This window comes from Ustilaginoidea virens, chromosome 6, assembly GCF_000687475.1.
Source record: "Ustilaginoidea virens chromosome 6, complete sequence".
In the NCBI taxonomy this organism is placed as follows: domain Eukaryota; kingdom Fungi; phylum Ascomycota; class Sordariomycetes; order Hypocreales; family Clavicipitaceae; genus Ustilaginoidea; species Ustilaginoidea virens.
This window is the reverse complement of record NC_057321.1, coordinates 1,267,872-1,290,216: the sequence shown is the minus strand read 5'-3', so window position 1 is coordinate 1,290,216 and position 22,345 is coordinate 1,267,872. Positions and strand designations below refer to the sequence as shown.

The window sequence follows — 22,345 nt, the reverse complement described above, 5'->3', positions numbered from 1 at the left end:
ACCGCACATATATTGCCCCAGCTGCGCTGCACTGCCGTCGTCCCCCCCCCCCCCTACAGCTCCCAGTCTGGCACGGCAAAGTCCCGCTGCAGCGGCCAATGCTCCCGTCTGGCGGAACGCGTCGTCAGCACGGCAGTCGGGCCGCAGGGGTTCCCGGACTCACCTCGTCATCAGCAGCACTGCCACCCGCCTCCTCCTCTCGGCCGCGTCCTCGGCGGCCGTCAGCCGCAGCCAGTCGCCCAGCCAGGTGCGCAGCTCGGCCTCGCGCCGGCCCAGCACGTCGATGCCTCGCTCCGCGCACGCGATGCGCAGCTCCTCGGGCTCCAGGCCCGTCGGCCCGCCGTCCTCGATCAGGCCCCGGTCGTCGCCGTCGAGAAAGGCCATGCGCGGCCGCCCCTTGAGCCGCCACAGCAGGGCGTGCGGCGCCGCGGCCCCCAGCCGGTCCCACAGGCGGCCCGACAGGTGCAGGCTGCGCAGGACGTGGCGGCGCGCGACGGCCGGCCCGACGCGCGGGCTCAGCACGCCGTGCGGGTGCCGGGCCTCGAGGTCGTCAAACGCCGCCCGGCGCCGCTGCTCGGCCCTCTCCAGGCCCCGCCGCAGCTGCCGCGGCACGCGGCACGTGTGCGGGACCACGCCGTCCACGTAGACCACCGCCAGGGCCGTGAACTCGCCAATGACGACGAGCATCAGCCCGAAGAGCGGCAGCCGCAGCAGGTCGTGCCGCACCCGCCACAGGAGCACCCAGTCGGCCCGGGAGAAGGTCCGCGGCACGCGGGGGGGCGGCCGCCGCCAAAAGACCGACGGGCGCTCCTCGCTCGGCGTCCGCGCGAGCTTGTCCCGCAGCAGGCGCCGGTTCGCCAGCACGGCGCGCAGGCCGTCCTTGTAGAACCGGAGGTAGCCCTTGCCCAGCTGCAGCAGGTACCGGAACGTGGAGGGGGCGTCGCCCCGGGCCGGCACGTCGAGCGGCGGGGGGCGCGTCGAGGCCGGCGGGTTGAGCAACGGGGACTTGGGCGTTGGGAATCGCTGGCCGCGGCGGCTGGGCGGTGCGTCGTGAGCTCGGCGTCGTTGAGGACGGGCGGCGGAGGCAGCCGGGGCGGCGAATGAGGCGCGCGTAAGGAAGGTGCTGCGGCTGATGCTGCTGATGCTGATGCTGCTGATGCTGATGCTGCTGATGCTGATGCTGCTGATGCTATGGGAGGCTGCGCGTTGCCTCCATGGAACTGGCGCCTTCATGTCGGCGGCTTGGTTCGGGCAGGGGATCGGTCGGTTGCGGGTGGCTTGCCGTCCACATGAAGAAGGGGGGGCTTCAAGACATCAATGTTGGGGAAAAAGTTGCACCAGTCCTGGGCCAACCTAGGTCACAACATACATACTGTAGGTAGTCATGATGGCTAGGGGGGCTGGTGCTTCTCTCCGTTCTGGACAGCTTGCAGCGACGCTGATTGGCTGAGAGCAGTTCCACCACTCCCGTGTTTATGAATGGCTTGCTGTAGAATGACGGTGAGAAAAAGTCCATGGCAAAACGATCGACGTTGGGTTCAAATAACGCAGGAATAGCTCGTTCCAGCCCGGCCAACATGCACTGCATTGCATGTCTGGGCGGCGGAAAAAAAAAAAAAAAAAAAAAAAAAAGACGAGATGGAACAACTTTTGCCGCGAGTAACATGAACCTGGTCCATGTACAACCTACCCTCTACAAGTTTGTGTGGCCAGTGAGCTTACAGTTTACAGTGGGTCTGCTCGGTTGACCAGACCAAAACCCTCGGCCGGGCACCGTCTGCCCATTTGGACCAGTTGACGACGACGGGTAGGAAAACCACCAGACATCAACAACACCCGCAGGCTCGCCACGTTTCTGCCCCCCATCTGCGCGGATTCCCAGCCGGCTGGGCTCGCCGTACTTTTGCAATGGTACCAGTCCCCAATGCCCTTGCTGGCCCCCCCCCCCCCCCCCCCCTTCCCCGGCTAACGGCAGCGACACAGGTCCACGCTGATGCGTCCCGCTTTGCCGACGGCGTCACCAAAAGCGACGCATACGAGCAAGTCTTACTACAGGCCGAGGGGTTGATGACGGATCAGCGCAACTGGGTGAGTCGGCACGGCAAAGCAACCTGCTTCTCTCTTCGCCGCTGATTCCACCCCCCCTTCCACCCCGGGGCACAAGGTTTGGTAAGTCGTCGCGTGCTGGCGGGGGTTACCAAGGGCTGGCGACAACGCGCAACGGCTGATTGAGTCCTGCAAAAGCAACCTGGCCAATGCCGCGTCGCTGCTCTGGCACGCCTACAGGTCCCTGCCGTCTCCCAGCAACGCGGTCAACTGGGCAGGTAAGACGAATTGACCAGACCCGAACCCAACCGCCCCAGCGAGAACCGCACCCGAGCAAAGGGGGAAAAGAGCTGCAGCCCTGACACGAGGCATTTCGCCCCCTCCAACCCTTTCCCCCCCCCCCCCGCCTCCAGGCTTCTACGTCGTCGACCCGTCGGCTGCAAACGAGCGGCTCATTCTAGGCCCTTTCCAGGGCAAAGTGGCGTGTCAGACCATCGCGTTTGGCAGAGGCGTCTGCGGCGCGGCAGCGTCCACCGCGGAGACGCAGCTGGTGTCCGACGTGGGCGCGTTCCCTGGCCACGTTGCCTGCGACAGCGACAGCAGGAGCGAGATTGTCGTGCCTGTTCTGGCCGACAGGGGCGGCGGCGGGGTCAAGAGCGTCGTCGCCGTCATCGACGTCGACTGCGCGGTCGTGGGCGGCTTCGATGACTTGGACAGGACGTATCTGGAGAAGCTGGCTGAGATGCTGGGCAAAGGGTGCGATTGGTGATGGGGGCGACGGTCGACGGTCGGCTGTCGGCTGTCGGTTGTCGACGCCGACGTTTCAGCCGTGCTTTTGCGCCGTCGGCTGAGTTGAGCGTTTCGGCCAGGGGGAGTTGAGACATGTAGCTTTCCGGCGATGCCTGTGGACGATACCCGGCGTCCAACAGATCCATGCTCAGAACGTTCTGGTGGACGGTGTTTTGCCAGCGAAAAGAGAGCATCGGCCAAGGTCAATGCGACAGTCTGCAATGTGCGTGTCTTCATGCTCGACCGAATCATAGCTGCATAATCCATGGAGAGGGTACCTACTTCTTGTCAAAAGACGTGCCCTGGCTTAGCCTCTTCTCACCTTGGCCTTTGCTTTCCTCTTATACACCACCGTCTCCCACTACTCGCTCGGACGGTCCCAGCCGCCCAAGACGGCCTGTTCATAGTGCATACTTGACGAAAGAGCCCCCGCAAGGAGAAGAAACCCCGGGCCTAGCACAGGCAGAGTAGCCGCGATGGACAAACGCTTGTCCAAAGGAACCGGAGCAACCGCCCAAGCAGAGAGCAACGGGGACCGCCTCGCAGGAATGCAAGCTGCCGTCTTTGAAGCGCCCGGCTTGATCGTCCCAGAAAGAGACGACGACAAGAGGGCTGATTATTCTTTTCCAGCTTACCCTCAGTCAGGTGCGTCAACTCGGAAGCGACAGCCGTAGGAGACGTCTGGTGGAATCTGTTTTCGGTAGTTTCCTTGAGCTGCCGAGAGGCCCCACAACGCCGACGTGTAAGGTTTTGGCCCGTCGGGTTGCCGGGGGATTTTCATCATTGAGGCTTGCGACTTTGGCCCTGGCAGCTGGGCCAGCTGAGCTGAGCTGCGGCTTTGCATCTTCAGTGGACCTGTTGGGAGTGGAGAACCAATCGAGCCAAGACACGAAAGGCATTGAGTGCCTCGTGCTGCTGTCTCTACCTTGTGCATGGATCAAAGTACGGAATGGACAGTGGGCGTGATGAAGGAATGATTTCCCGCCGCAGCACCGAACCTTGTTGCTGTTGCGCGCAAGAAGCAGGGACGCCGCCCTTGCGATTCGCAAGGTGTGGCTATGTAGTTCCAGGGGTGGCTTGTTCCAGTCGATACATGTAGCTTGCAAGGATGTGGAAACAACCAGCCAGCCAGCCAGCCACCAGATCTAGCAAAGGCCAACGCCTACTGGTCAGCTATAGACCGACCCGCCCGCACTGTCCGGCCAGCCCACATACCCACATAGGTACCTAGGTAGGTACATGTAGCCAGCCCCCGCCATCGCTGCGCTGCGCCTGGGCATGCCGCAGCGCCACACGAGTACACCTCATGTTCCCAGATACCTGCATGTGGGTACCTAGGCTTGGCTGGGGCCTCGCCGCATCCGGATTCCCAGCCTCTCCAGCTTATGCAAGGGCTTGGGAACAGCTTCCCGGGTTCGCGTGCCAGCCAGACAAAAACAAAGCGTCACCCAGCTTTCTTCCAGATGCCTTTCCTTGGACTTTGCTCGCTCCCTGCTGCTCTGCTTTCCGCACCACAGCATCCATCATCTGCGCTGCTAGCCCGCACTCGCGACAAACTCCCGAGTCCGTCCGTACCTCCCACCGCGCCGAATGTAAACAAGCACCAAGCCATCAGTCGGAACAACTGTCGAGCAAAAGTTATCGGCCTCCCCTGGACTTTGCCGTCCCAGCCGGGCCCGGGCTCCAGCTCAGCATCATCATCATCATCATCATCCCCCCCAACCCCCTTGTCCCTCCCTCTCCCTCCCTTCAAGAACCCTGGACTGGCGGCCGAACAATGGCCACCAAGCCAAAGACGTTTGCTCTCAACGGAGGCCACACAGCGGGCATCTTCGCCGACATGTCGGTCGACGGCCCCATCATTGGCACCTTGGTGGCTGTTGTCGACAGAGCCAAGAACCTGCCCAACAGGAAAACCATCGGCAAGCAGGACCCGTACTGCGCTGCGAGATTGGGCAAGGAGGCAAAGAAGACGACGACGGATCTTCGAGGCGGCCAAACCCCGAAATGGTACGGAGCACAAAGCCTCTCTCTTTCCCTTTCCCCCGTCGTCGCCCAGTCGCAAGCAGCTTTTTTTTTTTTTTTTTTTTTTTTGGGCCAGTTTGCGAAACCGCTCGCTTGATGCTTACTTTTTTCTTTTTCCCCGTTGCAGGGACCAGGAACTCCGCTTTACGGTGCACGACTCGCCGGATTATTACCAGCTTAAGATGTCCGTCTTCAACGACGACAAGAAGACGGATCTGATTGGAGAGGCATGGATCGATCTGAAGACCATCATTGTCCCCGGAGGTGGCCAGAGCGACATGTGGCAAGGCTTGACGTGTCGAGGCAAGTACGCCGGCGAGATCAGGGTCGAAATCACCTTCTACGACAGCAGACCGAGGCCGGACAAGCCGGCCGTCGCCAAGCAGAAGCAGTCGGTCGCTGCCGAGCAAGATGGCGCTGCCTCGCTCCAGCAAAGAACACCCGTCAAGCGACGTCCCTTGCCCTCGGACCCCGTGACTGGCGAGGCGGCCCCGGCTACTCCTCCTCCTCCTCCTCCTCCTGCGGCGGCACCTCTGCAGCAAGAGCACCATCATGCCCAGCACCACACGCCTCGATCTCACGCCAAGCCGGCGTCGCACCCGGCCTTTATTCCCTCCCAGTCGCCTCTTCAGAGCGTGGAATACAATACGCCGTCGCCTCAGGGAGCCAGGCAACAACCGGACCGGGACCATTACGGCACCCACTCCCCGCTCTCGGCGCAGCGCCGCGGCCGTCGTTCTAGAGAATCGCTCGGAACTCCCTCACGGTTTCAAGACGACCGGTGTTTCCATCAGAACCGACAAGCTTCTTCTCCTTACCAGCACCAGCACCAGCACCAACCCGATCCTTCCAGTGCATATGGCCATGGCTCTGGCTCCCCCCTCTCGGAAGCCCATGAGCTGCCCGACGACTTGGTAGGAGCGCCGTCAGCATTTGATTACGAGGCGTCCCCCCCGCCTCCCCCCCCGGCTCATCGATCGAGACAGAGTAGCGCTGGCCCGGAAGCCCCCATGCGCACCCCCCACGACCTCTCGCCCCCAAAGTCCTCGACGCCCATGAGAAATGACGTCCTGAAGAGCGAGGCTCACAGGCACTCCATCTCTGCGTATCCTGGTCAGCCTGTTTTCAAGCAGTACGATCCAGCAAGCTCGACTCTGACCCACACCGCCTCCCGCATTGACTCGCCATGTGAATCTCCCTCTTCGCGTCATCAGCCGCGTAGTCCTGGCTACAGTCCCAGCTACAGCCCGCACCACAGATCCATGCAACCTACCGTCGAAGACGCCCCCGACTCGCCGACCGCAAACTACAGGCAAAACAGCTCGCGGCCAGCCGCCTATCAGGATGACACGGGCTACAACTCTGCATCAAGCGTGGCAGCAGCCCAGAACGTGAGCCGCCCCTGGGGCGTCTCCGGTCACTACGCCGGCCATGCTCATTCTCCGCAACGCGATCGCCGGCAGTACTCGGATCACGGAGGCCATCCCTCTTTGGTCTCACCATCGTCGTGTGTGGACTATTCAACCAGTTCCTCCCAGGTTTCCTACAATTCGCAGTCCGGTCGGCCCTCGCGGCCCAGCGGACACTGTCAAGCTGAGCCGCGTCAGCATCGCCATTCGATAGGCTACGAACCCGCCGCTGCGCCCCTGTCGTTATCCCCAGGCGCTGATCCGGCAATGCCTCGGGAGTTTTATGAGGGCGCTTTTCCTACTTCTCAATACAGCAACCGATACGACAACAACCACGGTGGCCAGCAGATGATAGCGACGCGTGGCCGTCACCGAAGCGAGGACCCGCCGTCGTACAGCAGCTCACCTCACGCCTATGGCTCGCAGCCACAGGATCCTCGATCCGTCGTGACCTACTCCGGCCGATCGGATCCACAGCAAGCGAGGCCGCGTAACTCTCCGAGCCCCAACCCCAACCCCAACCCGCAGCACACCATCCGGAGAAAGTCTGTCAGCCCAGCGCCTCCCCCATCCGAGAACCGCCGGCTCTCCGACATACCTTTTGGCCCGGACTCTTACGACGCGTTTAATCCAATCATGAGCTCTCCTGGCGCGGGCAATTCTCGGGAGGAGGTGGCGGATGCCAACGCAAAGATCATCACCCACGATGGCCGAGAAGTTGATCCGTCTGACCATCTTCCCGTGGAATCGTGGGCTCCAGAACCCGACCCGAAGCCCAAGCAGGCGTCCCCCGAGCCGCGGGCGAGGCCGTCCCTATCCGGAGCGCAGCCCATGCCTCCAAGCGGCCGACGACCGTTGCGCATTGCTACCCGGCCAGAGTCCATGCCAGCGCTGCCACACCAGCACCAACACCAGCACCAGCACCAGCAGCCGCCCTCCTACATGTCCTCGGAGAGCCCGCGAACTCCCCAAACGGGAGGCCGCAACCGGCTCCAGAAAAAGATGCCGCGCGGATCGCCCGGCCACTCGGCGTCGGCGTCGGCGTCGGCGTCGGCGTCGAGCCCGCTTGCTCCCATCTCCCCGGACAACTATCAGGAGAGACAGGGGCAGTACACCCCCACCCGCGGGCCCCGGCGCGGCAGCTCGTACGACTACCCCAATGAGAACTACGCGCCGCACTACGCACACCATGGAGCAGGGCCTGCTGTACCTGCCAAGGTGCCGCTGCCATTGATGAGCGGAGCCAACGGCGGCGCGGACGCGTCATTGATGGAGGAGATGCAACGGATTGATATCGGTGCCGGCAGATCCAGACGGCGGGGGGGATACTGACGCCCGGCTTTGTCGGTGGGGCGCGGGGTGTGATTTGCTGCATGTTGCAGGAGCATATTTGGATGTTGCGCTTTGCATTTCTTGTCTTTTTTTTTTTTGTGCCCTCTTCCGCCTCGACGGGGATGCAGCTGGCGTTTTGAAGCATGAAGCCACGGGCGGACTGAAGCCACGGACGGGCTATATAGACTGAGTTTAATTTCGACATTTCAAAGAGACCGGTTCTCTGACGCGTTGACGGTTTTTGTCGTCGCAGCCTTTGCAGTTCTTTTCCTTTCCTTTCTTTTCTTTTTCTGTCCGTATTCTTGCTCGCATCTTGTTGTGTTGTGTTGCCCCGTCTTATTCCGTAAAGCCTCACCTTGTCCACGGTAAATTTCCTGGCATTGGCGGCGAGCACAGCCCAGGATTAGACATAGCGTCGCATGACAGGTATAAGTACATAACATGACTTTATGCAAGTGCTGTCTCCGCTTTAATGTGGGGTCACCCCGCGGTGATTTTTGATTTTCCGTTTTGCTTGACCGCACTCCTCCCATCCTGGAGCTGGCAGAAAAAAAAAAAAAAGGAAAGAAAAAAGGGAAACAGAAACGAGCAAACAAGTTGGCAAACCCGCGGCTCCAGAGAGAAAAACACGACACAGACAAATTTGCAACCCGCATTCCTCCGCAACGGGCTGCGACAATGGCAGCGGCTCAGGCGGGACCTCTCCCCCAAGTCAAGCTGCCCTCTGGCCCGTCGCCAGTCACGGCCGAGCAGCGGTACTGGAAAAGCTTCAAGAACCAGCTGCTCATCCCGTCGCCCACGAGCTACCCCGTCACGCACATCTCGCACAATGCCGACAACTTTGTCGTGACGACGGGCACCCGGGTGCAAATCTACTCGACGCGCACGCGCAAGCTGCTCAAGACAATCACCCGCTTCGGCGACATTGCCCGGAGCGGGGACATTCGCAGGGACGGCAAGGTGGTTGTGGCGGGCGAGGACAGCGGCCGCATGCAGGTGTTTGACGTCAACACGCGGGCCATCCTCAAGACGTGGACGGAGCACAAGCAGCCCGTCTGGACGACCAAGTTCTCGCCCACGGACCTGACGACGCTGCTGAGCGCCAGCGACGACAGGACGGTGCGGCTGTGGGACCTGCCCGGCGACGAGGCGACGGCGACGTTTGCCGGGCACGGCGACTACGTGCGATGCGCCGGCTTCATGCCGAGCACCATGTCCGGCATGGTGGTGTCGGGCAGCTACGACTCGACCGTGAAGCTGTGGGACCCGAGGACGGGGGGCGGCAGCTCGGCCGTCATGACGTTCAAGCACGCGGCCCCCGTCGAGGACGTGCTGCCGCTGCCGTCGGGGACGACGGTGCTCGCCGCGGCGGGCAGCTCCGTCACGGTGCTGGACCTGGTGGCCTCGAGGCCGCTGCACATGATGACCAACCACCAGAAGACGGTGACGTCGCTGAGCCTGGCGTCCAACGGCCGGCGCCTGGTGACGGGCGGCCTCGAGGGCCACGTCAAGGTGTTTGAGACGACGGGCTGGAACGTGGTCAACAGCGTCAAGCACCAGTCGCCCGTGCTGGCCGTGCAGGTCATAGCGTCGGGCGACGGGCCCGAGGCCGGCGACCGGCACCTGGCGGTGGGCATGCAGTCGGGCGTGCTGAGCATCAGGACGCGCCTGACGGGCCCGGAGGCGCAGCGCGAGCGCGAGCGGGAGAAGGAGATGGCGGCCCTCGTCGGCGGCACGATAGCGTCGCACGACGCGCGGACGTCGAAGCGCAAGCGGAGGATCGAGGCCGCCAGCCGCCTCGACGCGGCCGGCGAGGGCGCCGACGCGGCGATTGCCGACGAGCCGCGCGCCGGGCGGAAGAGGGAGCGCCCGTGGCAGAAGGACCTCCGCCACGCCCGGTACGGCCGCGCCCTCGACCAGGTGCTGGACCGCGCGTCGCCCGAGCACTCGTCGGCCAACGTGCTCACCCTGCTGCTGGCCCTGCGGCACCGCAGCGCGATGCGCGACGCGCTGGAGCACCGGGACGGGGCGGGCGTCGCGCCCGTCCTGCAGTGGGTGTGCGGCCACATCCGCGACCCGCGCTACGTGAGCGTCTGCGTCGAGGCGGGCCTGCACCTGCTGGACCTGTATGCGGAGTACGTGGGCGAGTCGGCCGAGCTGCTCGAGGGGTTCATGACGCTGTGGAGGCGGGTGAGGGCGGAGGTCAAGGTGGCGCACTGGGCGTGCGCGACGGGCGGCATGCTGGAGAGCATGATGATGGGCGTCGTGTAGGAGGGGCGTTGCGTAGGAAGGGCGTTGCGTAGGAAGGGCGTTGCGTAGGAAGGGTGTCGTGTAGGAACTGGGGGGGGGGGGGGTTCAAATTGTCATTGTCAATGGTCAATGGTCTTTTTTCTCTCGGTTTTTCTTCTTTTTTTCTTTTTTTTTTTTTCCCCATGCTTTTTCATCGCAGAGGCGTTTCAAAGCGGCGGCCGGCATCTATATAGAATCGTAATCCAACGTGCCAGGCATGCACAAGACTCCGTTCTCGGCACCCGGCAATAGACTGGCCGCGAAGACGGGCGACTTTTGATGGAGTCGCGCGGGCGCGTCCTGCCGATTTGAGCCGATTCGAGCCGATCTGATTGGTATTTTCCCATCTCCTACTTTCCATCGTCTCCCACCGCACACGCACACGCAAACACACAAGTCTGCTGCTTCCAAGCTCCGCCAACGCAACCACCAGCCCTTTCCACCTCATCACCCGCTCACCCGCTCACCCGCTCACCCGCTCACCCGCTCACGGCACGCACGCTGACCCTTCCCTCCTTGCAGCTTCCGCCCCGCGCGCCGCTCCAACACTACGCATCCGCACCTCCACCACTCGCCATGTCGCGCCGGCCCCCCAAAGGCGACTACATCGAGACGGTAAGCCGAAACCTGCTCCAACTGCTCCAACTGCTTCAACTGCTTCAACTGCTTCAACTGCTTCAACTGCTTCAACTGCTTCAACTGGTGCAACCTGCTCCATCCTGCCCCATCCTGCTTCAAAGCTCACGCGTACACCCCCCAGGACACCGGCAACAAGGTCGCCCGCCGGGCCATCCTCGTCGGCACCCAGAACATCATGCTCGGCGGCAAGACGGTCATCCAGCCCGACGTCATGATCCGCGGGGACCTGGTGCGCCCGGCCCCCCCGCCGGCGAGCAGCACCGCCGTCGCCATCGGGCGGTACTGCTTCCTCGCGCGGGGGGCGCTGCTCCGCCCCCCCGGGCGCGTGTACAAGGGCGCCTGGGCGTACACGCCGCTGCGGCTGGGGGACCACGTCTTCGTGGGCAGCGGGTCCGTCGTGCAGGCCGCCGCGGTGGGCAGCCACGTGCGCATCGGGAGCGGCTGCGCGGTGGGCGAGTTCGCCATCGTCAAGGACTACGTGCGGATACTGGACGGGGCGGTCGTGCCGCCGTTCATGGTGATTCCGAGCTTCTCCGTGGTGGGGGGGAGGCCGGCGCGGGTGGTGGGCGAGGTGCCCGAGGGGGGGGTGGACGAGTTTGAGCTGAGGGAGCTGTATAAGACGGTGGGGAATAGCCCTGTGGGGGGGTGATGGTGGTGGTGGTGGTGGTGGTGGTGGTGATGGTGGTGACGATGGTGACGATGGTGATGGTGGTGACACATGGTGGTGATCCCGATGGGCGTCTTGGAATGCTTCTTGCCGACGCAGAATGCAAAACGTACATGCAGACACACGACCCTGCGGCCCGAACCTCCTACAGCAATGGCATTTCTAGTGCAATGGTTCCTAGGGCAAGGCACCCCCAGAGACGACGGACGGAGTGGTGCGCCCCTGCACGCGTCGCCTTTCCTCCTACGCCACGGCCCTCGATCGCGAGTACGCCTCGCGGATGCGCTTGCCGACCATCTCTCCGCTCCAGTACGCCCCCGTCGCGGTGCCCAGCGCCACAAACGGCGCCGTGTGCTCGCCCGCAAACCAGATCCCCTGGTCCGGCAGCCCCTCGCGCATCACCTCAACGTCCTCGTCGCCCTTGTCCAGCCCCACGGGGAAGTTGCAGTAGCTGCCGAACCCGGCAAACTCGTCGCTCGACCACTCCGTCGCCAGGAACCCGAGCGGCTGGCACTGGCGCGACTCCTCGCGATAGTTTGGCAGGCGGGAGTAGTACGGGTGGAAAGAGGCCCGCAGGAAAGCCGTCTTGTCCTCCGGCGTCGCCAGCGTGCGCAGCTTCGACACCACGTGCTGGGACTGCTCGCCAAACATGTAGAATAAAAGCGTCGGGTGGGCTTCGCTTGTGTCCAGGCTGGCGAGATCTATTGCCTCCTGATGCCACCCGGACGGGTTGGTGCTCGAGGCGTACTCCGGGGCGAGCCATTGTATGAAGCCGTTGACTTTGCGGCCTCGGCTGTCATCGAGCCAGAACGCTGAAGGGAAGCTGACGTAGACCTTTGATGCAGTTAGCCTCGTTCGTACCTATACCGCAGGCAGAAGGGGGGGGGGAGGGGCAAGATGCATGGCCGGTCGGTTGCGCAGCCGCCCGTGGAGGCATGTAGTGAGCTAGCCATGACTCCAATGACGCACACACAAAAAAGACAAAAAAGAAAAAAGGCAAAAAAAAAAAAAAGAAATAAAAGAAATGTCTACACTGCTGTTCCCGGCCGTACCTTTTCAAGGCAGCCGTAGCCTATCGAACGGATCGCCTTGGTCAGCCGTGGCGGGAGAGGCGGGTTGAAAGCATCCGGATTCCTCTGCAGCCAGCCAAGAGGCGTCGTGACGACGATTTCATCAAAGGCGAGACGCTCTTGGCTATCAAGCTCGACTTCTACCTTTCCTCCCCTTGCCATTTGATAATGAATGCTCTTAGCACTGGAGCTGAGCCTCAAGACTGCTCTTTTCAGGGCCGGAGCTGCGATATGGCTGAGGATCCTCTTGTATGTGCCGGCACAGAACAAGTTTTCTAGCGGGCGTCAGTACCGTTGCGTCTGAGCGACCCCTGGGCGGAAATGCGTCGTCATACCCCCTTCTATGCACTCCTCCAACCAGAAATACTTGAGGCTCTGGCGGGAAATCGAGGCGCCAATAAACGCCCCCCAGCCCTCGGCCATCTTGAGCAGAATGCCTCGCTTCCTTTCACAATCCGGGTCCGTGTCAGGAATCATGACTGGCACCTTTTCGCAAAAGAAATCGAAGAGGCTCTTTTCCGCAGGCGTGTCGGCGCCAAAGTTGTTGGAGTGCTCGAAAGCCTGCTGCATGATTTCCCACATCATGCTGCTGTACATTTCACCTTGGCCGAGAGGCAGCAAATCGCCGTCCGAGGTGAAGATGCAGGTGTTTGTGTCCCAGCTTCCGGCGGCGGTGTCTGTTTGCCTGGCCAGCTCAAGGATAGGGTTATCGCGCGTTCCGTGAATCCAGTTGGGACCGAGATCGACGCTTCGGCCATTGGAAAGCTGTTGCTGGTGAACCCTTCCGCCAATGCGATCCCTGGCCTCTATAATGGTCACGTCGAATCCACCTTGAAGCAGAATGTCGGCGCACCGGAGCCCGGATAGGCCCGCACCAATGATGCCGACGTGAGGATTCGACGTAATCGGACGAGTACGCTGCGAGAGGGCCAAGACGTAAGCAAAAGGGAGCTTCTTTGAGGTGGCCGATGCTGTCGAACCAGCTGCTGAACCACTTTCTGAACACGGCTTTGCTGGCCAAACGTCATCAAGCATGGGGGGGCCAGGTGTGCAGAACTACATTACTGATTGCAGTACCTTGGGGGTAGTTGATTGCATTGGCGTGGTTTCCGGCGCGGTTTCCGGCGCGGTTTCCGGGGTCTCGGCTGTGCCGTCACGAGCAGGGCATCCAGAGAATAGGGCTGCCCTGAGGTCTTGATAGATTCTGGACGAAGTGCGAGCAGATGCACTGGTGCGGCATATCGAGTAAGCGTCCATGCTGTGCTGTGAATGAGAAGTGATTTCCAACTCGGGGCCACGATGGACGACGATGGAGGAGGAGCCTTGGTTATTGGCCAGAGATGCTGGCCAGAGATGCTGGCCAGATGCTAGATGCTGGCCCCCTAGGGCAAGCAAAGGAAAGGCGCGAGAAGCCAACATGGCAACAGCGCTAAATCGGCCTTGAAACACACATCCTCATGCCACACTTGTGTTGATTTCCGCGACTAGACGACAAAAAAAATGGGCCACATTGCCGTCGGGTTGCGGAATGGGTGCGGAATGGATGCGGCGCCGGCACATGATGTTGCGGCATGACTTGGCCCCCAGAGAAGGGCTGGGGGGCTAGGGCTGAATTTGTTGTTGTTATCTGGTCCAAATTGATGTCAAGGCCGACCTCGCAGCTGAATTCCTGCACGGATGGCCAAGACCGGTGGTCCTGGCCAAGCAAGCCGCTGGGAGGAGGTGGAAAGCTAAATGGGAGGATTCGGTGTTTTCTGCACGGGCAAATCTTGGGGGTGCGCGAACCTCGGGCGATAAAGGCGCGTGCGTGGCAGGGGCAAAAGCCAGGGATGGATGCAAAGACGACTATGGGCCAAGACTTGCCAGAAAAAGATGACCAACGGATTACTCCGTAGGTTAGCATTGATGCTCTCAACCTGTCGGGGTCGTTGTCGGCTGGATGCTATCAATATCTTGCTTGCTGGTCAGCGGTCAGGCGGTGTCGCATCACGAGCACGGGGCAGTTGGAAAGGCGCAATTGGCCGGCCAGACCAGACTCTCACTGACTGGTTGGATGCTGACGAAGGCTTCTTGGTGGGTGGTTTGCCGCGGGGTGGGGTCGGAGGCAGTCCCTCGGTACTAGACGTACTAGACATGTACTAGGCTAGGTACCTAGTTCCAGCCATATAGCCCTTGCCGATCTTGGGTACCTACATGTACCCACCCAGGTAGGCAGTACCTTTCAGGTAGGTGCACCAGACGCTGCATACCTCACAGTGCATATTTTGTTGTTCACGAGCGGCAGCAGAGGGCACGGCTAGGCTAGCTCGTGCTGGTTGACCCCGTCTGGTACTAGCTGACCCCGTAATAACAGGCAGTGGCCACATGTGGTTGGTGGTGGCACTGGTGGGCGCTGGTGCATGACCCTGGAAGCTTGCACGACCACGCGCTGGACGGGGCTGGTTTGATGTCACCGGCAACCTGCAAGTACCGAGCCGTGGCCCATCATCCCACAGTCTCCTCTCTACCCTGCCGGCCTCACTCTCCGACAACGCCGCACTGTCAGCCAAGTCCCCGACCCTCCCCCATGCGTGGCTCCCCCGGGATCGAAAAGACTTCCAACCAAAAGCCAGCTGGTGGACAGAGTTGGAATACCGTCTTCGAGCCCAGTCAAGCAGCTATTCCTCCACCCCGTCTTCATCTCGTCAAATGCTTGATCCTGCAGCATGACTTGCATCCCCGCTTCAGGTATCGAGCCTTGGTGATATTGTACCGACAGCACCGCTGCCGGGCCTGAAAGGGACCGCCTCCCCCCCCCCCCCCCTCTTCAGGCTGGGCTCGCAAGAGGGATCGCATCAAACCGTGTAAACACAAGGAGCTCCAGTCCATCATTAGCTACCAGCATGGCATCGCTATTCCCTTCCTTCCGAGGCTCGGGCATGCCCAAGCGCCTACTCCGTTATGCCCTTTCCCGCTTGGACCTGTTGGATGACGAAGCCCTCGACATGGAAAACCTAGATTTGGCGCTGGGAAGAAAGACCGTCTTTGAGTTTAGAGATGTAGGGATCAAACTGGAGGTATGCCTGGCTCTTGACAGCCCAGCCTTTTTGCCGCTTTCCCCCTCCCCCCTCCCCACTTCCCCTACCTCGCCTGCTAACACGCCCGCTTCAGAAGCTTCAAAAGTTACTCAGCCTGCCTCCTACGTTTGGACTAGAAAGAGCAAAAGTACTGCTGCTCCGAGTCACGATACCCATGGATTTTTACACAAGTCCCATCATCGTCCAAGTCCACGGCGTCAACGTGCGATTGAGAATAGCTGCTGGGGATACAGCCAAGCCAGACCATCCGGCAAGCTCACAACCTCAGCACCCGAGCTCGGTGGTCCCCAACACGGCTGATTTGGCGCAGTCCTTCTTGGAGACGGAACCGCTCTCGGAAAGAAAACAGCTGGAAGCTGCTCTTGCCGCCGAATCTGCTGATCTTGGTGCCTCGGTGACGACGAGCGACGCCGGAAGCGAAGATGATTTGCAATTGGGCACAGGCCAGCCCTTATCATTACCGGGGTTCCTGACCGACTTTTTGCAGGGCATCGTGGACAGAACGCAGGTGACGATCGAGAATGTGGCTTTTCAGCTGGATCTGGAAGTACCTGCCGAGTTCAATTCGTCGAGAATGGAGCCCGTCTCTTTCCAAGTTGTTCTTGGGCAAGTTGAAGTCGAGGGGATCACTACGGGTACACAAACGGGGCCAGAGGGCACGCCTCCAATGGCTCACCAAGAGGGCGAACGGCACATTTCTCTGACAAGTATCCGGGCTTGTTTGATATCTGAAGCAGAGGCCTTCGCTGGGTTGACCCGTTCACCTTCAACAGCCTCGCCCTCTCTCGCTCCTTCGCCAACAATGACACGAAATCCTCCTTCGCGGCAGCCGACGCTGCTGTCCCAAGGCAGCTTTCATGAGCGGCCGATGGCAATGCCGAGGGAAAGTTTTCGTGAGCGCCCATGTGATGACGCCGCCTCGGACATCCACGACCATCCTCTGGTAGACAGCGAAGATGCCCTGGCGATACCATACGACCTGTCAGAGGTGGAGAGGTCGCTCGAAGAATATTTTGAAGGTGACCTTGATGATCAAGAAGAGCCTTCAACCCCTCGAGCGTCGACCTACCTTGACTCCAGCGACCTGCCTCATGCTTCGGTCCTGTTCCACTCCACGATTGAATCAGGGCATCAATCGCCGACGCAGTCACGCACTGCGAGTGCACTGCTTCGGACGGCCATGGCGGATGCTCCCGATAACCTAGCACACGCAGAGTATTTTCACGACACCAACTCCCCGAACTCCATTTTCTCTGGGCCGCGTGGAGAAACGGCCGCGGATGTGGCCGCCCGGCCGAGCTCCGTGGTCGCCTCTGCGACTGATCTAAGCCACTCGCATCTTTACAGCCACGAAGAAGCCGAGAGTATGTACATGAGCGCCTTTTCACAAGCAGATAACCGACCAAGGTTCAGGACGGGGCAGCAGTTAGGGGAAGCCGAAACTTTAGAAAGACCCCAAGAAGACTCGATGGGCTTTGCAGGTGTTGACGAATCCCAACTTCTGGGCGACCCTCAAACAGCAGAGGATTCTCAAGTCATCGACAAAGCCGGCACCCCGCAATCAGAAGCGACGCCGGACAACACAGGAGGCCCCGCAGCAGGGGAAGCTGAATCCTTGACTGAAATTGACGCACCTGAGGAACCCAGACCGCGAACGCCAGCAATGCCAGGAGCCTGGGATGATAGCGCGGATGACATCCCCGATGGCTCCCTGAAGTCAAAAATAAAACCGCCTGAAAAAGAAGAGGCTGGATCCGATACCGACAGCACTGTATCGTCCCCTGCCTTTAGCAGAGCCTCGTTGTTGCAACAGCCTCCGAGATTCCGTGATTCCATCCGTGCTTCTGCGTACCACGGCACAGAAACCCCGAAAAGCCCGCCAAAGCTTGTCAAGGAGATTCTACAGCTCGACAAGATTTCGATTTACATTCAATCACCTCAACATCATATGTGCCTCCAGACGGACTCGCCCGAATCATCGCGTCGACTTTCGCAGTCATTGGGACATTCTACATATCCGCAGGCGCCAGGGGCGTTCTCGATACACAGTTCTTCGCCGCCCGGGCATCCCCAGCCTGCCTCCCAGGAGACCGACGACTCTGAGGTTTCTGCATCAGTCAAAGTCCATCTGTCACCGATCCACATCAACCTCGATGCGTCTATTGCATTTTTGTCAGCAATGGTTGTGAATCGGTTACTGAAAGCTTTGAGACCTGAGAAGCCGCGGGCAACGCAAAAACCACCAGCAGCAGCACAACAAGAGGGAAGGCCGACGGCCACGCCTCGCATCGACATTGTGGCCGAGGCAGTCGCCGTCAACTTTCTGAACAAACTACACGGCATGTTTGACCCGCCGCAACAGCGGAGGGAGTTTTCCGCGTTCGGTGCGGACCAAGAGGCCCTCCTGAACCTAAGCCTTTTGAATCTTAGAATCTCGTCCTCGCCACTGCAGCCAAATAGCACGGTTCCCACGGCTGCAAAGGTGTCGCCTAAACGGGGCGACATCCTGACAAAGATTGAACTAGAAAAGCTTCGATTTGGATATGCCAAGGGCGATATTCTGTCGTTTGGCAGTGCACGGCAGTTGAGCTCATCTGTAAGAGACTCTTTCATCTCAGCTGGCCATGACATTGGGGTCGAGATTTTGCAGTCTGACGGCGCGATCCGGACAAACGTAGAGACGCTCCCTCTGATTGTTCAAATCGACCTGCAACGACTTGACGAGACCTTTGGCTGGTTTGGCGGGCTCAGCAGCTTCCTGAATATGAGCGCATCGGTGGCATCTAGTCCACTGTCGCCAAAGTCAGCAGATACCTCCTCTCTGCCGAGAACACGAGGTGTACGATTCGACACCCCCATTGATCCTCAGGACAAGTCGGACGCATCGCAAAATAAAATCAACATCAGGGTCGGGGCAATGGTCGTCGAGCTTGTGGGCAAAGATTGCAGTGTGGCTGCAGAAGCAAGCGCGCTGAAGATTGTAAGCCGAGACGAAGGCATAGGGTTTGGCTGCAGCAGACTCCGGGTTTCCGGGCCCTATTTGAAGAACTCTCTGGCAGACCCAGCCATAACCACAGATATTGGTGGTATGCGACTCGAGTTTCTCCTGGCACCGAAGGATGCGGACCTGGAAAAGTTGCTGGAGCTCATCATCCCATCCAAGGTCAAGTTTGACCACGAGAATGACGAGGTCATGGTCGATACTCTTTTGCGTCAGAGGAGAAAGGGATCAGTGTTGCGAGCAACCTTGGAGACGGTCAATGTGCACGTGAAAAATGTCGCTCAGCTGTCTGCCCTTCCCGCACTCGGGGACGAAATAGTCAAACTGGCCGCTGTCGCCAAGTATCTTCCGGAAGATGACAGGCCTGGCTTGCTGACTCTGACGCGGGTTCAAAAAGCATCGATCAACTGCGAACTCCCTGAACCTATCGGACACTTGGCTTGTGACCTTTGTGAGCTTGAAGTTGGCCAGATTACGGTACCCTCGCTCGTGGCGGTGGCGGTACACGGAATCCACATCCGGAGAAACAAGACCGAGGAGCTCGTCAGCTCCAGCCTATTTGAAAGCTCGGCGGGATCGACGGCCGCCAACGGCCCAGTCCTCATGGTGCGCATGATTGGAGACGAGATGGAGCCCATCATCAAACTCAAGCTTCAAGACCTGAGATTCGAATATCGGGTCGAGACGATCATGGACTTTCTCCACCTGGGAAGCGATGCCACCCCACAGGATTTTGAAGCTGGGCTAGCAGCTTCGGTGGCGAATCTGGGTGATCAAGCTCACACGGCTCTCGGACGACAGCAGCCGCCACCAAACGCAGCAAAGGGCGCGACTCCAAGCAAGCCTCCGACTCTGGACGTCGGGCTCAGAGATTGTGTGATTGGGTTGAATCCCTACAAGCTGCCTTCCAAGTTGGTAGTGGCGCTGACTGATGCCCATCTCGAGGCTGTCTTGCCGAGCAATGGGCGAACCAAGGTGTCCGTTGGCATCAGCAAAGCATCTGTTCTTCTGACCGACGACCTGAAGCAAATCGTTGCGACGGGAGACCGCCCTGGGGTGCCAAGAGTTCGATCATCCTCGTCGGTGTCGCGGCAGGTAGAGGAGATGTGCGCGCGTGGATTTGTGGATATATGCTACATCTCCTCTGCACGTATCGTGGCGCTGGTTTTCCCCGGCTCGGATGACGATGCCCGGGTCGAAGTCGAAGTACGAGACGATCTCCTGGTGCTCGAGACGTGCGCCGACTCCACCCAGACGCTCATCACGCTGGCCAACGCGTTGACACCGCCAACGCCGCCTGCAAAGGAGAACAAGTACAGGACCAAGGTGCTCCCGGTGCAGGACTTGCTGGCTTCCATCTCCGCAGAAGCGTTTGGCAGACCGGAGGGCGACTACGACTTTGATCAAGACTTTGCTGGCGCCAGGGAAATGGCCGGAAGCGGGTCAGAGGACGACTTTGGCAGTGAGAAGATGCTGCCGGTCGACCTCTGTTTTTACGGCCCGCAACCTGCGGGCGAGGAGCTGTTCGACGCGACCAAGAGTATGCACTCGCCGCAAGACGCGCTCATGGAAGACACGGACGAAGGCGTTTTGCTCACGGGGTTGAATCAATCGAGAAGCGTCTCATCTCAGAGCACCGATGATCTGGTCATTCACGACAACTTTTACGAGCAGGCTGCACCCGAGGAGCGCACAGCCATGGTTTGGAACTCTGGCAGCAACTCTTACGACCTAGCGCCAGCCAGGTTGGTACGGGATAGCCCTCTCAAAGTTTCGGTGCGCGATGTGCACATCATCTGGAATCTTTTCGACGGGTACGACTGGGTGAACACGCGCAGCATCATTACCAAGGCGGTCGAGGACGTTGAGACAAGGGCAACGGAGCGTCAATCCCGCCGACCTGGCGGCATGCAGGTGTACGAGGAGGAGGCGGAGGACGAGGAGACGATTGGCGACTTTCTCTTCAACTCGATCTACATAGGAATCCCCTCCAACCGTGACCCGCGGGAGCTCGCGCGCGCCATCAACGAAGGTCTCAACGACAACGGCACAGAGACAGAATCCGTCGTCACCACGACCGTGACGACGAGCACGAATCGAACCGCGCGGCCGCCTCACGCCAAGTCGAGGCGCCTCCGCCTCAACCGCAGCAAGCACCACAAGATCACGTTTGAGCTCAGGGGGGTCAACGTGGACCTGGTGTCGTTTCCTCCCGAGTCTGGCGAGACGGTAGGCAGCATCGACGCGAGGATTGAGCATGTTGACATTTTCGACCACGTGCCGACGTCGACCTGGAAGAAGTTTGCCACGTACGACCAAGATCACGGAGAGCGCGAAATGGGAACCAGCATGGTTCACATTGAACTGCTGAACGTGAAGCCGATCCCGCAGCTCGCAGCCTCCGAAATGGTGCTGCGAGCGACCGTGCTGCCGCTCCGGCTGCACGTGGATCAGGATGCGCTGGATTTCATCACGCGCTTCTTCGAGTTCAAGGACGACGGCGTGCCCGTGCACGCCTCTCCCAGCGACGTGCCGTTTCTGCAGCGCGCCGAGGTCATGGACGTGCCCGTCAAGCTGGATTTCAAGCCCAAGAGGGTTGACTACGGCGGCCTCCGATCCGGACACACGACCGAGTTCATGAACTTTATCGTGCTCCAAGAGTCGCGGATGGTGCTGCGCCACGTCATCATCTACGGCATAGCAGGCTTTGACCGTCTCGGGAAGACGCTGAACGACATCTGGATGCCGGACGTGCGGAACAACCAACTCCCCGGGGTTGTGGCCGGGCTGGCCCCGGTGCGCTCCCTGGTCAACATTGGCAGCGGGTTCAGGGACCTGGTGGAGATTCCGCTCCGCGAGTACCAGAAGGACGGCAGGGTCATACGGAGCATTTCCAAGGGCGCCGCGGCGTTTGCCCGGACGACGGGCACCGAGCTGGTCAAGCTGGGCGCGAAACTGGCCGTGGGGACGCAATACGCCCTCCAAGGCGCCGAGGAGATGCTCACGGAGCGCGGGCAGGCGGAGGGCGGCCGGGAAGGAGACGACGTGGATGCCGAGGACAGGAAGCAGATATCGCTGTACGCAGACCAGCCGACGGGGGTGTTGCAGGGCATACGCGGAGGGTTCAGGTCCCTGGCGCGAGACGTGAACCTCGCCAGGGATGCCGTCATCGCGGTGCCGGGGGAGGTCATGGCCACGCAGTCGGCCGTCGGGGCGGCCAAGGCGGTGCTGAACAGAGCGCCGACAATCATATTCCGGCCGGCCGTGGGCGTGACCAAAGCCATTGGGCAGACGCTGATGGGAGCGACGAATGCTCTCGATCGCGAAAACAGGAGGCGCATTACCGAGGTGGGTGCCCAGGCCCGGCCCAGCCGTGCGTGTGGTTTGCAACTGCCAAGGATGTGAGCTAACGGCGGGCAACAGAAATACAAGCACTGAGATGTGCTGCGCAAGCGAAGCGACGATCGGCGGGCAACAGAAATACAAGCACTGAGATGTGCTGCGCAAGCGAAACGACGATCGGCGGGCAACAGAAATACAAGCATTGAGATGTGCTGCGCAAGCTAAACGACGATCAACAGGCCCAGGTTTTTGTTTTTTTTTTTCCTCCTTCCTTCTTTCTTTTCTTTCCTTCATCGTTATCCTCTGACTTCTCTTCTGTCTCTTCTTTTATTTCTCTTTTTTTCCCGCGCATTGTTTGGCGTTTTTGGACATGATTCGGAGGCATTGCAAAGATTTACCATTTACCACAAGGCTCACATACAAGGCTAGACTGAAGAAGGAGCGAGGCACCGCCGGATTGGACATTTGTTGGCAGCCAAGGAGGCGAATCATCAAGATTGTATGTGCGGAAGCGAAAGTGTCTGTCGTCTTTGGCTTGATCCCGGTCCGGGGGGAACAAAGGTTTTACTCGGGACCATGGCTGAGTACAACAAGCTTGTTGGACAATGCGGCATGCGGCGTGCGGCATGCGAAATGTCGCGTTCTGCATTTTGCCTGCT

The 22,345-nt window shown here is 60.2% G+C and overlaps 7 protein-coding genes across 7 annotated transcripts; 5 read left to right on the top strand and 2 right to left on the bottom strand.

Moving 5' to 3' along the window:
* Positions 1-53: 53 nt before the first annotated feature.
* Positions 54-1,233, bottom strand: UV8b_07289 (uncharacterized protein; the record flags this gene model as incomplete). The annotated part of the gene is made up of 2 exons (XM_043144786.1): positions 54-108; positions 164-1,233. The coding sequence occupies 2 exons, from the start codon at positions 1,231-1,233 to the stop codon at positions 54-56; spliced, it is 1,125 nt and encodes a 374-aa protein (XP_043000721.1).
* A 675-nt stretch (positions 1,234-1,908) lies between these two features.
* UV8b_07288 (uncharacterized protein) lies at positions 1,909-2,815 on the top strand (the record flags this gene model as incomplete). The annotated part of the gene is made up of 5 exons (XM_043144785.1): positions 1,909-1,911; positions 1,984-2,088; positions 2,165-2,169; positions 2,245-2,324; positions 2,460-2,815. 5 exons carry the CDS (start codon positions 1,909-1,911, stop codon positions 2,813-2,815), a joined length of 549 nt encoding a protein of 182 aa, XP_043000720.1.
* Positions 2,816-4,612: 1,797 nt separating this feature from the next.
* Positions 4,613-7,601, top strand: UV8b_07287 (uncharacterized protein; the record flags this gene model as incomplete). The annotated part of the gene is made up of 2 exons (XM_043144784.1): positions 4,613-4,845; positions 4,988-7,601. 2 exons carry the CDS (start codon positions 4,613-4,615, stop codon positions 7,599-7,601), a joined length of 2,847 nt encoding a protein of 948 aa, XP_043000719.1.
* A 678-nt stretch (positions 7,602-8,279) lies between these two features.
* On the top strand, positions 8,280-9,872 carry UV8b_07286 (uncharacterized protein; the record flags this gene model as incomplete). Its single annotated transcript, XM_043144783.1, has 1 exon — positions 8,280-9,872. One exon carries the CDS (start codon positions 8,280-8,282, stop codon positions 9,870-9,872), a length of 1,593 nt encoding a protein of 530 aa, XP_043000718.1.
* A 594-nt stretch (positions 9,873-10,466) lies between these two features.
* UV8b_07285 (uncharacterized protein) lies at positions 10,467-11,178 on the top strand (the record flags this gene model as incomplete). Its single annotated transcript, XM_043144782.1, has 2 exons — positions 10,467-10,505; positions 10,651-11,178. The coding sequence occupies 2 exons, from the start codon at positions 10,467-10,469 to the stop codon at positions 11,176-11,178; spliced, it is 567 nt and encodes a 188-aa protein (XP_043000717.1).
* A 261-nt stretch (positions 11,179-11,439) lies between these two features.
* On the bottom strand, positions 11,440-13,523 carry UV8b_07284 (uncharacterized protein; the record flags this gene model as incomplete). Its single annotated transcript, XM_043144781.1, has 4 exons — positions 11,440-12,030; positions 12,249-12,541; positions 12,602-13,184; positions 13,344-13,523. The coding sequence occupies 4 exons, from the start codon at positions 13,521-13,523 to the stop codon at positions 11,440-11,442; spliced, it is 1,647 nt and encodes a 548-aa protein (XP_043000716.1).
* A 1,661-nt stretch (positions 13,524-15,184) lies between these two features.
* UV8b_07283 (uncharacterized protein) lies at positions 15,185-21,782 on the top strand (the record flags this gene model as incomplete). The annotated part of the gene is made up of 3 exons (XM_043144780.1): positions 15,185-15,322; positions 15,417-21,692; positions 21,768-21,782. The coding sequence occupies 3 exons, from the start codon at positions 15,185-15,187 to the stop codon at positions 21,780-21,782; spliced, it is 6,429 nt and encodes a 2,142-aa protein (XP_043000715.1).
* Positions 21,783-22,345: the final 563 nt, after the last annotated feature.